At 42.2% G+C, this 17,142-nt stretch overlaps 1 protein-coding gene across 4 annotated transcripts in view; it reads left to right on the top strand.

Moving 5' to 3' along the window:
• The window catches only part of sulf1 (sulfatase 1), a 99,089-nt gene that overhangs the window by 76,723 nt on the left and 5,224 nt on the right, over positions 1–17,142 (top strand). For 3 of the 4 annotated variants that reach the window (XM_017453217.3, XM_047150194.2, XM_017453219.3), the window contains 14 exons: positions 387–556; positions 4,037–4,187; positions 4,264–4,439; positions 4,554–4,682; positions 4,992–5,048; positions 6,239–6,374; positions 9,690–9,900; positions 10,363–10,618; positions 11,125–11,221; positions 11,572–11,666; positions 13,350–13,427; positions 14,743–14,915; positions 15,038–15,180; positions 16,384–16,507. In XM_017453217.3, the coding sequence (XP_017308706.1) occupies positions 387–556; positions 4,037–4,187; positions 4,264–4,439; positions 4,554–4,682; positions 4,992–5,048; positions 6,239–6,374; positions 9,690–9,900; positions 10,363–10,618; positions 11,125–11,221; positions 11,572–11,666; positions 13,350–13,427; positions 14,743–14,915; positions 15,038–15,180; positions 16,384–16,507 (1,996 nt within the window). The remainder of the gene's footprint in view (positions 1–386; positions 557–4,036; positions 4,188–4,263; positions 4,440–4,553; positions 4,683–4,991; positions 5,049–6,238; positions 6,375–9,689; positions 9,901–10,362; positions 10,619–11,124; positions 11,222–11,571; positions 11,667–13,349; positions 13,428–14,742; positions 14,916–15,037; positions 15,181–16,383; positions 16,508–17,142) is intronic. The other variant, XM_017453218.3, reaches the window with a different exon arrangement.

The following is a 17,142-nucleotide window of genomic DNA, read 5'->3' as shown; positions in this document are numbered from 1 at the left end:
GCAGGCCTAGTAACTAGTACAAGGGCTAAAGCTCAACACCGGCACACGAGGTCCCTTCAACCTTCAGAGACCTCATAGACATTCCAGTGTCGGCCTCAAAGCTGGAAAAGAAAGACCTCACTGTTGACAAAACAGTGTGCTAGCAGGGAGCCTTGACCCCCCTCGTGCACCACCAACTGTTGGTGTTAACACCAGTGTCATGTTCGATTATGTGCCGCAGCATCACACTGTGCCTCCCCGAGCTAACACACTTGGCTTGAGGCTAACAGGTCTTGTTACAGTTCTAAATAACGCAATTCATTCATTCATTCAGAGAGCTGACTTTACATTTATTCTTCTAAGCAATTGTACTGTTTACAATTTGTTTCTGAATAATCTCCTCCCAGGACTACTTCACAGATCTGATTACCAACGACAGCATCAACTTCCTCCGCATGTCGAAGCGCATGTACCCACACCGGCCGGTTATGATGGTGATCAGTCACGCGGCGCCCCACGGTCCAGAAGATTCGGCGCCCCAGTATGCGGAGTTCTTCCCCAACGCCTCCCAGCACATGTGAGTCTAAAGCTGTTACTGAACACCACTGAACCCTGTGTCCTGTCTTCTGAATGCATGTCCAGTCTCCTGAAATAAGCAGTCTTCCTGGCAATGGTTTTTTGTTGAGTCTAGGTCCAGTGCCCTCCAATAATATTGGCACCCTTGTAAATATGAGCAAAGAAGTCTGTGTAAAACTTTGTAGTTTGTCTGTTAAACTTTGTAGTTTAACCTTTTGATGCAAAAAATATTCTGCTCTCATGGATATCAAACAATGCAAACGCAACACGGGTTTATCCAAAATATGTGTGTGTCTTTATGTATATATATGTGTGTGTGTGTATATGTATATGTGTGTGTGTATGTGTGTGTGTATATATATATATATATATATATATATATATATATATATATATATATATATATATATATATATATATATATATATATATATATTATAAAAAATGTGTGTGTGTGTGTTAAATATAGGTATGCAACAATTATTGGCACCCTTTTAGTCAATACTTTGTGCGACCTCCCTTTGCAAAGGTAACAGTTCTGAGTCTTCTCCTATAATGCCTGATGAGGTTGGTGAATACATGGCGAGGGATCTGAGACCGTTCCTCCATACAGAATCTCTCCAGATCCTTCAAATTTCGAGGTCCATGCTGGTGGACTCTCCTCTTCAGTTTTTCTGTGGGTTTCAAGTGAATGGACTGGGATGGTCCTGGCAGGACCTTGATTTTGTGGTCAGTAAATCATTTTTGTGTTGATTTTGATGTAAGTTTTGGATCATTGTCCTGCTGGAAGATCCGACCACGGCCCATTTTAAACCTTTCTGGCAGAGGCAGTCAGGTTTTCATTTAATATCTGTTGATATTTGATAAGAATCCATGATTCCATGTATCCTAACAAAATGTCCAGTAGACTGGAACTTCTTAAATATTGCCCTGATGGTGGAAATTGGCATTTTCAATGATTGTACTATTTTCTTATAGCCATTTCCCATTTTGTGAAACTCAACAACCTTTTGCCGCACATCACAGCTATATTCCTTGGTCTTACCCACTGTTATGAATATCTATGGGAATTTGGCTTATGTCTTACTTCGTATTTATAGCCATGTGAAACGAGAAGTCATGGTTGAACAATTTCCAGTTCCTAGTCACCCAGGTGTACTTTAAAAAATAAATAAATAATAAATAAAAAAAATTTATATCAATGGGAATGCAATTCATATATATTTTTCTCAATATGAATTCATAGGGGTGCCAATAATTGTTGCACACCTATATATAACAAAGGTGTATTATTTTGGATACACCTGGTGTTTTGTCTGCAATTGTTTGACATCCATGAGAGCAGAATATTTTTTTGTGAATATTTTGAACGAAAGATCAAAAGGTTGAACAATAAAGACACATTTTCACAGCCTCCTTTGCTCAGATTTACCAAGGGTGCCAATATTATTGGCGGTAACTGTATTTGTAATATTTCGTACATTTTTATGGTAGCAGGTTATGTGCAAGACAAATCCTGTGTTTCTGGGGAAGAATAGAGTGAGCTGAATGATTTTTTTTTTTGTGTGTGTGTGTGTAAATCCTATGCTAATTTGACTTACAGGTAAATGTTCTGGAAGTTTCTGTTTTCCTCAGTGGGTCTCGCATATGTTATTAAAAGGAGACTTTGCATCTCAGGGAGATGACAAGAGTGAAATGCTGCTCTAGCAAATGACTTTACCACTACGAACTTGACATGATTTATAATCCTAGTATACTTTTGGCACACGCACGCAGGATGAGCAGAGGAGATGTTTTATGGAACACTGCTCTGGTGCCAAGCCCGCAACCGGCTTGCGGATCTAGCATCGGAACCAAGACACTTTTTTTTTTTTTTTTTTTTTTTTTTTTTTTTTTTTGGGCTGAGATCCTTTTCCGACATGGAGAACTATGACAACGGGCCCGCTATGTCATCGATGCTAGCATCCCAACTATCCTACAACCCCAATATGGACAGGATTTCACTTCTATTTATCATTATTCCACCTTCAACTCCGACAGGACTTCCTGACCCTCGACAGATCATTCAGCCCATCCATTCACCATGTTCCTTCTGGGGTGCTTGGAATGCATTGTTTCTTTTCCAAGCACCCTTTTCGTGGAGTCATTAATATATTTTTAGCATGAGCTCTTACTTGAGAATGGATGACGGAGGCCTCTGGGTTTGCTATGACTGGCATATTTTTTGTGTTGCTGAGAATCTAGCCAACAGAACGAGGAGGCAGATGTCAGGCAAAATGCAACACTTGAAAATAAATGTGCTGCCATTTCGACAGTTCAAATCCATAACAGTCAAGTAGACTTGACGAGCGTCTGCCGCTTTTGGTGTCGAATGTAAATTAACAATTCATTCATCAAGAGGCAGAAACGTGCCAAACAAAGCTATCGATCTCCTCGCGGCAGCTACGTCTGAGAAGCTTTGCAAGCATGTGCGTATTTCACTGGCTTGGAATGCGGAACTCTACCTAATCTGGAAATCAACGTGTTTGCACCCACGAAAAGCGAAAGTTGTTGTTGATCTCATTAGCAAAATATTTTTTGAGTGGATTGGGTTCTTCGTGCGGTCTAATTTAAACACCCCCCCAACACAATGCTACGCTCGTAGAAAGAGGTTTTCACAGGTTCTTTGGATCGTTAAGGGTTCTTTACTTCCTAAAGGGACATGGAAGGTTCTCTAAAAGTCTGCTGTAGAACCTTTTAAGGATTCTCTCAGATGGACAAAAAAGATGATAAAATATTTTTTAAAAAAATCTAAGACTCTTGGTACTGTGTGAAATATCTAAAGTATGACTTTTGCCAAATTAGGCTCTCCACATTGATACCTTTGGTCTGGCGGTATCAAGACAGCTACCTTTAGAGCAACCAATCGGCTGGGAGAATGGATCAGTAAAGAAAGGCTAATACACTGGTTTCTCGATCGGTTCTTTAACAACCAAAGTTTATCCAAGTCCTTCATAAGAGGAGCGAACCTGACCACATGAGCAAGCCTGTGGCTTGTTGAGTCGTTTTTGATCCATTTTTTACTTTCCCACTTGTTTGCCCTCATTTATTTCCCCACTTGTAAGTGCAAATGACTTGGAGTTTGCATCCCAGAGCTCGTCACAAACCTTGCATTCAGTGCCGGAGCCTGCAGGGCTATTCATTTTCTTAAGCATGTGCCAACGCTCAAACAATTTCTCCTTTCGAAGACAGCCAAGGACTCTCAACTCGGTGGGAGAAGAGATCGATCCCAGGTTCTGCAAAAAAATAATACCTAGCAGAGAGAATGGATTGATTTTTTTGGGGGGGGATTTTTTTTAAGCAAACTTTAGGACTGCTGATCCATGAGTCTGCAAACAACATTTTACTAACCACACAGACTAACGTTGACCCGTGAAAAGGCAAGAAGGTGTATGTCAAACACCCTTTGCGGAAAGTTAATATATTCCACTCCTTTCAACAGCACACCCAGTTACAACTACGCTCCTAACATGGACAAGCACTGGATCATGCAGTACACCGGCCCCATGAAGCCCATCCACATGGAGTTCACGAACTTCCTTCAGAGGAAACGCCTGCAGACTCTGATGTCTGTAGATGACTCTGTGGAAAAGGTTAGTCTTTGACATTTTTGTGTAAAATTGTGCAAAATGCTTGGCGGGCCCTCAAGAGAACTGTCTATATCTTCAGATATACAATGCACTAGTGGACACAGGAGAGTTGGACAACACCTACATCATCTACACGGCAGACCATGGTTACCACATTGGACAGTTTGGTCTGATCAAAGGGAAGTCAATGCCGTACGACTTTGATCTAAGAGTCCCGTTCTTTGTGAGGGGGCCAAATGTGGAACCTGGAACCAGGTGAGTTGAAATTGAACTGATCACATTGTGGATGAGAAGAAGCCTGCAGAGTGTTCTGATAATACGTAAGTTAGTTGCGTTGTTTTGTTTAGATGTTGTTTCTGGCTCCCACAGGAACAATCAACTCGTTTTAAACATCGATCTGGCGCCTACGATCCTGGACATCGCAGGCCTGGATACTCCTTCGGACATGGACGGCAAGTCCATCCTGAAGCTTCTGGAGCAGGAGAAGACTAACAATAGGTATGCGTAGTATAAAGTACCTTTTAAAGTCTTCCATACCTACCGGTGCAAGAAATGGCAACACTATGGACGGACTTGTCATTTATAACCTTGAACGAGAATCTGTGAACGTTCCGAACTTGTTTCGCGAAGCGTTTGCAACGTCAGCGTGGTGCTCGTGTGTGATCTTCATGCCTGGTTGGTTATGTGAAATGCTTCAGAAATATGTTGAATTTTAAAACCATGTCCTTGGAGAGGCTGTGAATGGCATTGTTCCACACGAGCCTTTCATACGAGTTTGATAAAGCTGTTTGGTTTTTTGTTTTTCAGATTCAAGCTGAACCGCAAACCTAAGGTCTGGAGAGACACATTCCTTGTGGAGAGAGGGTAAACTCGTTATCCTTTTCTGTTCTCGATTATTTATGTCAAAGTACTGTAGCTAAAGTTATTGATTCCATACTTGGAATACGATTGGATATTGGGAATGGGGTTAACGTCCCCATTAGTGTGGGAACGGCACGTCCAGTGATGGGTTTAAGTCTATTCTCTACACTTGTCCGATCTTTTCCGGTAACTCTGCGACACAAACACAGCCTCCCCTAGGCATGAACTGTATCGCATTACCTGTGGAATGAAAAGTCTTCATTTGATAGCTTAAACGCTTCAGATATCTCGCAGGGTTCCCGTGAGTAGAGCGAGGACCACAGCAGGGCTATCAGATGCACCCTTCGGTTTCTCCTTACCCCGAGGTGACTCTCTCAGCTGTCACTCCGCCCTGATGTTACTACCAGACATGTATAAGAATGTGCCGTGGATAATTTGATTACTCCTTATGTATCGCGTGCTGAACTGACCCAGCTCTGGGGGGAGTGCATGTGAAATGCGAAACTCCTAAGCGCAGCAATCCCATCAATCTCATTGTGTGGCTATTCTCCTCACCGTGCGTGCATAACGAGCGCACGGTGAGAAGCTCGTGGTCTCCCGCGGTTCCTCTTTGTCCGCTCGTGACTCGGGAAGCTTTTCGGAAGCAGAGCGATAATGGAGAGCGCCGCCGATCAGAGCCGGCTGCCCCATCATGTGACGAAACGACCGCTGCGCGTAAAATCCGACCCGTACTGCTTTTGTAAGCTGCTCGTGAACGTCGTCAGGTTAATGAATCGTGAGATTAGTATTTTAACCACTTGGTTAATCTGACGTAATAAAACCGCACCGATCCGCGTAAGCTCGGTTTACGACCGCGGTCTCCGGCCAGATGGTCGGTTTATTGTTCGGTTCTGTTTTTGTTTTGGTTTGCGTAGCTATGTAAAATGACCTGGCACATGGGCGGGCCAAGAGTCGACACAGTACCTCAGTGCTGAGACAGCTTTATTTAGTGTCAAGAGACCATAGCGGTTATTTCCGTGAGCTCTGACTAAGAGGAGAGGCTAATTGGATGAGAGTGGCGAGAGAGCTTGATTCGGGATGATGGACTGACCCGGGCGTGATGACCAGGCGTCTCTGGCATCCATAACCGCAGTGTACTGTAGCAGCCAGATCAAGCTTGCAGCTGAGCTCACGAAGCCTTCCTGTCGTTCCAGCAAAATCCTGCGCAAGAAAGAAGAGACCACGAGCAGCGTGAGCACTTCGCATACCAACAATCTGCCCAAGTACAAGAAGGTCAAAGAGGCGTGCCAGCAGGCCGAGCTTCAAACGCCCTGTGAACAACCTGGACAGGTATGCGTTTTTGTTTTGTTTCTTTCCCCCAGCTACATTGATGGCTTGATACTCCAATGGTTCCGCGCTCACTACGTTCTCCTTGGTGATTTTATTAATTGGCAGCGCCTCAAAACAGCACCTCTACCCTTCCCATCCAAAAGGCAGCGAAGCGTGTTCACAACACTCGGTCCCCTGAGTTGCCGTATTGTAATCCAAGCTGCCATTTACAGCTATTGAAGTGTAATTCGAAGTTGGCGTGCTTAGCGGGTGAAACTAATTCCCTCGTAGTTCCTCTTTCATCAGTGGCCTATTAACCAGCGTGCAGCACGCCTGCTCCGCTAACCCTCAGCAGCATGGTGGCAAATTGCAGCAGAACAATACAAATTGTAACAATTTCAGGTAGCATTAAAACACAGCCTGGGTTTCCAGGGCAGCGTTAATGCGAACCAGACACGCTTTTATAGTTCAGTTAAGTGTTGCCTCTAACACCCAGTCTGGGAATTTGATTAAAAACAACAAAAAAAAAGGTTCTCAAAAGGGGTTCTGGTTTTGGGTGTGAGGTGTGCAAACTGCACACACACACTCCAGTCGAAGAAGGAGTGGAAAAGAAACTCTATTGGATGTCGGGAGAATATCTACTCTCTGTACCCTAATAATTATTGGCACCCTTGATAAAGATCTGGTGGTTCTTTTGTTTTTAAAGGATATGGTGGTTAATTACCTTAATATCATATTACTATGTCCCCCCCCCCCATGGTTATGGTCTATGTGAAGCATGTAGTCAAAACCTCCGGCACTGACATCGAGTCTGGGCTTGTGGACAGCTTCTCTCCCTCTCCCTCTCTCGGAGTTCGCTAGGAATGTGACCCGAGCCGCAGCTAAAAGCTCTCTAAAAAGAAGCAGCAGTAATCCAAGACTTCACCTGATGACTGCTGTCCTCCTCCACTTCCTGCTGTGAAGTCAATGAGGGGGGTGTGTGTGTGTGTGTGTGTGTGTGTGTGTGTGTGTGTGCTCTCTTAAGTGCGCCATTTGAAAGAAGGGGCTTGTTTGTGTAAGCTCCTCCTGGTGTGGTTGTGTATCGTGTGAGAGTTTCTTTCAGTCCGTGTGACTTGGATGCTTGACTAGCATTTCCGTGTCATTCTGGAGACTCGGAGCGTGAAGGCGTGTGTGCGAGATCCCGTAGAGTAGGCCACGCATTACAGTTTGTCTAACTGTGTGTGTAAGAAGCGAGGAGGTACTTTTAGTGGGTTCACCTGCCATACAAACAGAAATCCCTGAGCCACTATTTCTGTCTGTCCGTCTGATCTAACGCGAGCATTACCCGCGGGCACAGAAGCAGGAAATCTGAGCACGGCCGTGCCTTTTGTTCAGACACGGTTTCCCACAGCTGGGAGCAAATGTTTGAACTGTGAGAGAGTCCCGGAGAGTGTATGTTCATCAACTGACACCATTTTGGAGATTGGAGATTACGACCACATTAGCCTCTGGTCTTTTCTTCATGGGAAAGATTTGAAGCGTAGGGCCTTTCGCCGTTGCACGCTAGCCGGATTATATTTTTAACGTCTGTTCATGACGTGCGCTTTTAATGCTCATTAAAGAGGCTCGTAATAAATATTTGTTTAACGCTAGAGATGGCGTTCATTATACAGTCTTTTGTGGTCGTGTCCGAGATATAACGTTATACAGTTTGACAGCACCTGTGACAGTTACTTAAACAGGGGTTGCCAAATAGTCTAAGAGTAAATAAAAAAAATTGTGCGGGAAACGTATCATTCTTAATAAAGCCTTCTGTAAGGAGATGTTTATTTGGCGTTTTTGGAAGGAGTCTCCAGTGTCAGCGATTTTATAACAGCTAAAATTTTGACCTAAAAAGAGTCTAGTGAGGGAACGACTGTATATGGGTGCTATAATGCAAGAGGTAACAGGAAGTACCATGTATTTTATTTTTTATTTTTTTGGTGGACATTCGACAATCTCTTAAATAGATCTACACTCAAACAATGAATTCGTTTCTCTTACTTAATTTAATTGAACGTTTTTTTTTTCCCCCCACAATTTAATTTAGCACATTTCAAAATAAATCGGTTTAGTTGGTTCAACACGGTTTAGTTGGTTTAGGTCAAATTTATTTTCTCTGGTATGTTTAATTGACTTTAATACATAAAGTAATAAACGTTGGTCCAACTTAATTTTTTTTTAAATTCATTTTCTTATGTTTTAAACGAGCAGTTTCATCCATCATTATACCCAATGTATATAATCATGATCAGATAAGAAAAGCCTGGTGTTATAGATCACTGAGTGCTCACCGCCTCAGCACAAAATTCGAAAACATTACAGAAACTCCTTCAGCTATCCAACATAACTGAACATTAAACACCAACATGTCTTTCCCTTTACCGAAAAGCACATAAAATAACACTTAATCCCTACATTTACTCTCCTAATGCGGTCCCTTGCAAAGCATGCTGGGAACTTACAGCTCCACTGCCAAGTTAGTTATGTCAACAAAAACGATTCGTGTCGTTTTAACACAAATGAATTCAGTAAACTTCAGCTTTAAATATATTAGCTGGATTGAACATGAGTTGTGGCAAAATGTTCAAAAATGGTGCTACTTTAGCTCGTTCTGATTAATTCAACTGAACAAGAGGCATTTTTATTGAGTGTATAAACGGATAAAAAAATGACGGTCGTTCTTTAATCAATAAAAATGGCGTTTGTTGGCAAATAAAACACTTCCGGATATGCTTCTACAGGAGAATAATCGACTCCTTCACATCTGGATGCGTCATACTGTTGATTATTTTCCTGTAAGAGCACACCCTCACGATTTATTCCTTACTTAAACAATTTGTTAAATAAATTCTTGTCTTCATAATAACTTTTTACAGATTTTTTTTTTCCTTCTTTTTTTTCTTTCTTTCATTCTCTCAAAAGTATTACTAAATATGACATCTCAATCGTCTGATTATCTATGAATACTACTTAATGGACTTACTGGATACAAATGAAATGTTTGGGAATCAAAAAAAAAATCCCAACGTCTACTACGAAGCTATGGAATTATTTTACGGTGATTTTTCTTTTTTTCCAACGCCCTTTTCGCCTCAGACTTGTGTACATCATACTTGCCTGCTCTCCTTAGTGACTGTAAAGGCAGGTTGCCGTCCTGTCAGTTTTCATCCGGGTTTAAGGTTCGACAGTGACTCTTCTGAGGTTCTGGGATTCGAACGTACGAACTTTGCCGTCATTACCACAGATATTTAACCGGTGAACTCCCACTGACATTATTACCTCATTTACCGACATCAGTGCTGTTGCGTTTAACAGAAATGGCACTGCGTAGTGGACGTTACGGGGAAGTGGCGCCTGCAGAAGTGTAAAGGAAGCCTGAAGACTGCATCCAGGAAGAGGGCACGCAGCCTGAGACTGCGTTCGTACGGCGCCCGGGGAAAAGAGTGCCACTGCGAAGACCGGGCGTATAAAACGACAAAGAGCGAACGGCGAGCACACAGACACCTCTCGCAGAGTAGCAGACCGCGTGAGTAAATTTAAACAACCTTATATAACTAATAATACAGAGAGTGTACACTGGTATGAAATTAGGAGCTTGCTTTTATTATACAGCTCTTACGCTGTGCTGTATACGGTACTACAGAACTATTCGAAATGTGATGTTTTGCTGCCATCTGCTGGGTAAAACTCGCATGACCAATTAATTATATATTTAATTCTGCAAAAGTTTAATAAACTGGCATTATTGACTGACTAATGGCAGTATGCACAACAAAGCAACGCGTAAAGAACCAGTCGGTTTTGTATTCTTTTTTGATTTTTAAGCAAATCATGATCTTTCAGATGAATACAAAGTGATATGTCTCAGCTTCAATGGCTTTTCCTTATTAAATATTAATATAAACGGAGTAAAAAATTTTTTATTGGTTCTTAAAATGAATATGGCAGTTATTAAAATGCATTTTAATGAAACATCTCATCTGATCAGGTTACAGGCCACGTTTCGTCCACACCCGGCACGCGCGCTCGCTTTCGGTGGAGTTCGAGGGTGAGATTTACGCCGTGGACCTGCAGGAGGACGACAGACTGGCTGCAGAGCCCCGGCCAGTCAGCAAGCGCCATTACGAGCCCGATACCTCCTTTGACCCTGACTTTAATCTGGAGTCAGACGACGCTTCAGAGGAGATGCTTGCCGATGACACTAACGCCGTTGGCTACCCCAATTCACTCAAAGTCACACACAAGTAAGAAGAAAAGCTCTTAAGCCCTGGAGTTAAAGATACAGCGCTAGAGTGAGAGAGAGAGTGCTACAGCGCTAGAGAGCAAGCGAGCGCTAGAGTGAGAGAGAGAGCGAGCGAGCGCTAGAGTGAGAGAGCGAGCGAGCGCTAGAGTGAGAGAGCGAGCGAGCGCTAGAGTGAGAGAGCGCTAGAGTGAGAGAGCAAGCGAGCGCTAGAGTGAGAGCGCGAGCGCTAGAGTGAGAGAACGCTAGAGTGAGAGCGCGAGCGCTAGAGTGAGAGAACGCTAGAGTGATAGAGTGAGGTAGAGAGAGAGAGCATGAACTAGAGAGATGTATGTGTGTAAATATGTATGCATGTATATGTATGTATACGAGGGAGAGATGGATAGAAAGGAAAGATTTTGTATTCAGTATAGTAGTAAAATGTTAGCAGGCGAAATGTACTAGCTGTACGTTATGTATACGTATAACGTTTCTGTTCCTCTCGCTAATTGCTGGAACGCTGTCTACCAGGTGCTACATCCTGCTGAATGACACAGTGCGCTGTGAGAGAGAGATCTACCAGTCTTCCAAAGCCTGGAAGGATCACAAGAGTTTTGTCGACCAGGAGGTAAGCAGTTACAGGCTGAGATCCTCTGCTTAAACTCGTGTGAATTTAACGTCCCCAATGACATTCCGCAGCAGCAGATTAGTACTAGCATGCAGTAGCAATCGTGTAGAGTCCAAAGAGGTTTCACTTCATCTTGTCCGTCTTAATGACTGACAGCGAGAGGCCGCTGCTGGAGTAGGACTTAATGTTGGGAATAAAGCTAGGGTCTGAATCCATCTCCTTTCAAATGTTGCTATAATAGTAGCAGAATTGGCTGTACAGAGCAAAACAGGGTTCTCTCTCTCTCTCTCTCTCTCTCTCTCTCTCTCTCTCTCTCTCTCTCTCTCTCTCTTTTTTTTAAATTCTCACAGATCGAGCAGCTCCAGGATAAGATGAAAAAGTTACGAGAAGTCCGCGGCCACCTGAAGAGCAGAAAGCCAGACGAGTGCGACTGTGGAAAGAAAAGGTTCGTCCTAATTACACTCTCTACCTCCTTTCAGTTCCTTATCCGAGCCAACGTCAATAATCCGTCACTCTTCACGTACAAGTCCCGCCGAGTGCTAACTGGAATTCAGAGCGGCCGTACGAGACGGGTGCTGATGGAGCGTTAGGAATACCGTGACTCTGTGCCTTTTGAGAATTCCCCTTCCGCTCCATGCTGCTGTGGGTTGTTTCCTCCGAGCGGTTAAGTCACTATTTGCCACGACAGCCGATTCATTGCCGTTTGTTGAGTGATTGGCCGTCACGCCGCCTCCAATCCTCTCGAGTGCACTTTCCGTCTCTGACTGATGGCGACGGATCATTTTTCAAACTGCAGATCCAAGAGCAGCGGTGCACTTCTTCTTAAAAGCACATATGGGAGTAATGGCTTTCAAGTGCAATAATAGTTGTGGAAGAGACGGCTCTGTTCTGACTCTGAGCTCGTTTTTATATTCCGCTCTGAGACCTGCGCTACTCTGGTTAATCGCTTTTTTATTTTTTATCTCGGACTTGACTCCTGGGAACATTATACTGGTCATAACATAGAGACGTGTAGTAATAATGTTAAAATGATGGGGGTTATTATTAAATGCATTTCATCTGAACTGGCTTTCCTTGCATTTTAATCTCTTGTCCATGTGCTCAAAGCCTGTCCAGTGGTATTTAGCCGCGAATCCACAGACTGGCCAGTCGAAGCCGCTTTGTTGCGCAATAGAAGCCCCTGTTTGAGCAGAAGTAACTTGGCAATAAAAGTTATTATAAAATAGATAATCGTATAAAAAAAAAAATAGCTTACATAATAGCTTTCTCGCCAATACTTTAGTCAGCTAGCTAACTTGTTCTGCTAAGGTAGCGCTTCACTCGTGACCGACTGTATCTTCTGACCCTGAACGCTCTATTTAAAAATATTTTAAAATCTCTTAAAAACATAATAAATGATGGCCACTTTTTTTGTTCGTCTTTCACATGGATGTAAAAAAAAAAAAAACCTCTTAAATAGCTGTTAAACACAGCAAAAACAACTGCGAAAAGCAGTCCTGCGGGAAATAATATGAAATGCAAAGCACAAACTGTGTATTGCTTTTCATTAGTGAAAACGTATCGCGCTGACAAGCAAACACCTTTTTAAAAAGTCTAAAACGTACTAGGGTTTCTCTGAGAATTCCAACTCTAAGAAGACAAACGGTCCTTTTGAGTGGGAATTGGTTAGGAGTCCGATCATATGGGATTTTCCAACCAGGAACTTGGACTTTTCTTACTTGGAGCTCAGAACCTGGTCATGAATGCACCATTAGCTAGCTAACATTAGTCATGTCTGGTAGATAATATTACTTGGTAATATTACATAACTTGGCTAAAGTTGTTAGCTAGCTAGCAAATATTACCCAGTAGTTGACTCGGCTAAATTTAGCTAGCTGGCTAAATTACACTGCTAGCTATCTTGGCTATCGTTAGCTAGCTAGTTAGCTAGCTAAGATTGTGATGTGTGATTTAAGGCAGAGCTTTTATGAAAGATGTAAGGATATATTTACAGTCGTTAACGTTCATCGAGACGTTGCTGAATCGTTGCCATCCAGTGATTAGTGCTGAGGCTTTTGTTTGGCTAAAGACGGTTGGGTCTGTAGCCAGATTTCACTCGTTGTTCTCTCTCTCTCTCTATTAAACACAGCTTCTTTAGCAAAGAGAAAGAGGACAGAAACAAACCGGAGAGGGTGAAGAGCAGAAATGACCGTCTCCATCCCTTTAAGTGAGTCTCTTTCCTGCCTGTGTGTTGTATGTGTGCGGTGTCTGTGTCCCCATCAGTCTCGGTAAACAATACTGGCTCAGTGTTGGACTAAACCTAAAGGTGTCGTGTGTGTTGTGGGTTAACACGCTGCTGGATTTCTTTCATGTTGTATGAATCCCCAACTCGGTGTTGATGTTTTTTGCTTTGCCTGTAAAGGCTGATTTATACATGGTGTTAACAGCTTGTACACATATACAAGATGGCTGCCAGATCACATATCAGAAATTGAGGCGGTGTGTCCTCATGGTGCAATACCCAACATAAACAGTGGCGGCAGTATAACACTGTGTGATTCTGGGTCCAAAACGGAATAAACAAGCTGAAACTAAAATTTCATCTCGATTCGCAATACTTATGTACTACTCTAGATCTTTATTGAGTACTAAAATTGACGGTTTTCGTATTAGTTATTTCAAAAACCTTTTAAACCTACCATAAGGTCTGCTTTGAGTACCGGAACTTCTGGATTTTCTAGATTAGTAAATATTTTTGCATGTACAGTGAGGGAGAAATGGAGCTCGTCAGTCTGTTTAATTTTACTGTGCATGGAATTGATGAACAGTTCGGTTGTGAAACCAGACACACTTATGTGCTTTGGCTCTGGAGTGCCATCTAGTGGATGCCACTTTTAATCCTCTAGCGGTACATAAGGTACGCAAGTGAGTATGTGAACAATGTCGCTCGCATAGAAGTAAACAATTTACAGGAATAGTTTACTAACTAAATGTTTATCATGGATGGACATGATGTATTTTTTTATTTGAGTAGAATATGTTTCTTCTTGTTTCTGTCACCCCAAGCCACTTCCAGATGACATCGAGATGGCGAAGCTGATCGTGTGCTTTACTGGTTGAAAGTCTTGACAAAATTGATTATATTTACCCGAAATGAGCTACTTAAGTCTGAAACGATCACGGAAATCGTTTCAGCCTTTTAAATTTCTGTCCCACAGGTCACAGAAACATGGCAGAGTTCTAAATTATTGAAAATGTTCAAGCAGCACATCTTTCTTTTCATTTAAATAATCGGGAACGTTGGTAGCGAGAACGGACGTTAGTTAGTTAGCGACGCATACAGACTACTAAGATTTTATGTTGAGTGTAGTAATTGTTTTCACGTTTTCAACTAAAACAGTTATGCTTGATGTTATGAGCCGAAACGCAAACCTACGCGATAATCGTTCCTGTCTGGAAGCCAGATGTTTCCTCAGGAGGGTCTTGGATGTTGCAGAGACGTTCACGAAGATAAAGATCTAGATGTTGTGTGTGTTCTGCAGAGAAACCGTGCAGGAGTTGGACAGCAAGACTCAGCTCTATAACGAGATCCGACGAAGGAAGAAAGAGAGGAAAGAGAGGAAGAGGCAGAGGAAAGGAGACGACTGTAGCCTGCCTGGTCTCACCTGCTTCACCCATAACAACGACCACTGGCAGACCGCCCCCTTCTGGAACCGTACGGAAATAATGCCCTCGTATTTGAATGCTTTTAAAGAGTCACAGCACTCTTAATCAGTCCGTTTCCTTCCAGTATACGATGTTCGGCAGGCTTAATCGAATTTGGATTTGTTTGTACAGTGGGAGGTTTCTGTGCGTGCACCAGCTCCAATAACAACACGTACTGGTGTCTGAGGACCATCAATGAAACCCACAACACACTCTTCTGCGAGTTTGCGACTGGATTCCTGGAGTACTTCGATCTGAACAGTGACCCTTACCAGGTGAGTCAGTCACAGCGATCATTTTTATTAAATATGTAAATAATGTTTTATTAAATACTTTAAAGGGGGGGGGGGAGCCAATGAAAATGTAGTGTATTGATTGTAATATTTATTTATAATTTATTTTTTTTACTGTGAAGACAGAAATAAGATTTCTTTATTGTTTAATCAAGAAAATACCATGCACCATTTTCAGTGACATAAATCCAACAGTATTTATCCAACATTCTGACAAATTTCTCTGGAATAACCTTATTAATAGTAATTAGGGATAGGAGTGAGCATCACTTCATAAATGCAGGTCCGTTAGAAACGCAGGTTTTCGATCCAAGTTTTCTTAGAGAAATTACTTTGAGGAAAACGTTTTTTTTTTTGTTTTTTTTACATTTTATGTACAGTGTAGTTAGTGTAATAAAGTTTTTAAATGCATCATAATGACCCATGAAGAGACACATAGATCAGCTCTCTCTAGGAAAGGAAATTCTCTTATATCATGTACTCTTATATTATGAACTGCTATCAAATACCTATAATGAAATGTATTCATTTAATTACCTTGTATTCATTTAATTACCTCTTTAAATAAGCTGATCAGCTGCCATTTTTCTAATAGCAGGCACATGTATTTTATTGTCTTGAAAAGACCCATTTTCATAGTGTGCTGTGTTTTGTTTTGTCTATCTGGCTGGCACCTGCACCAGTAGAAACCGTCCATGCACTGCTGTTATCAATATGTATAGATACTTCTGTTTTGAATGAATAAACCGGAAGTCTCTGTGAACATTCATATGTGTCAGTGTGTGTGTGTTCAATCGGACTCTCCAGGCACCTGAACTCTGCGGTAAACCACACTTTCTAGCTCATAGCAGCACAGAACTAAAAGTTCATAGTTAATAAGTGTAGAATAGGCTGAAAGGGCTGATTGAGATCTGGAAGACCCAACCTGAGATTTGGAGATTCCTGAGATACATGGAAATCAACACACTCTCTCTCTCTCTCTCTCTCTCTCCCCATATCTCTCGCCATACCTCTCTCTCTGAGGTATAATTATGTTTTGGTGCTCTGCCACAGATGCATATAGGCACAGTTTTGTGTTTTGTTTTTTCCCAGGATTTTTCCTAATATGGTGGCAGGTCGTTTTGACATGCTTTATATACAGTTGTGAATATAACCCTGACTGAGAGGACGCTCGTGTGTTCGCAGTTGAGCAATGCGGTTTACACGGTGGACCGAGACGTCCTGAACCAGCTCCATCTGCATCTGATGGAGTTGCGGAGCTGCCAGGGCCACAAGCAGTGCAACCCCAGACCCAAAGGCATCGACACAGGTACCATATCGGTCCTTTTTCGCTTTTGGCCGCTCATCTGCTAGCTTTAAAAACATGCTGGACCATCACAACAAAGATCTTGTGAAGAATATCATCATGCTCATATATGTTCCAGCATGTTTTCCTTGTGCACCATTTCTGTGTACTGCATGATGCATGACAACCTGACCGTATATCTGTGTGTACTTGTGGGTTCTGACACCATGTTCTTCTTTCCATCTGTACACAGCCTTCTTTAATAATTCCCAATTTATTCCCCTAGGAAGCAGAGTGCTGGAAAGCCATGTTTTACATTTGTCTCTCTTTCCAGATGTGCAGCCAGTGGTCATATCTGGAGTGAAATAGTAGTAGTAGTAGTAGTAGTAGTAGTAGTAGTAGTAGTAGTAGTAGTAGTAATAATTTTGTCCCCTTTCATCACTTTTTGAGGCCTGTTCAAAATTCCTATATGTTTAAACCATTCAAAGGAATATATTTATAAAGAGCTCGACCTGACCCTACCTTCTTCTTCTACTGTGTTTATTCTGACAGTGGAAATAAAGTGCTTTTTAGTATCCTGATGGCGGTCACTATTTTGCAAATCTTTCTACATCACCACCAAGTATTTCAGTGATTCACAATCCAATACTCTGGAATTG

The sequence above is a fragment of the Ictalurus punctatus genome, chromosome 23 (genome assembly GCF_001660625.3).
Source record: "Ictalurus punctatus breed USDA103 chromosome 23, Coco_2.0, whole genome shotgun sequence".
NCBI lineage: Eukaryota > Metazoa > Chordata > Actinopteri > Siluriformes > Ictaluridae > Ictalurus > Ictalurus punctatus.
The sequence above is the reverse complement of the archived record's forward strand: the minus strand, read 5'-3'. Positions and strand labels throughout refer to the sequence as shown.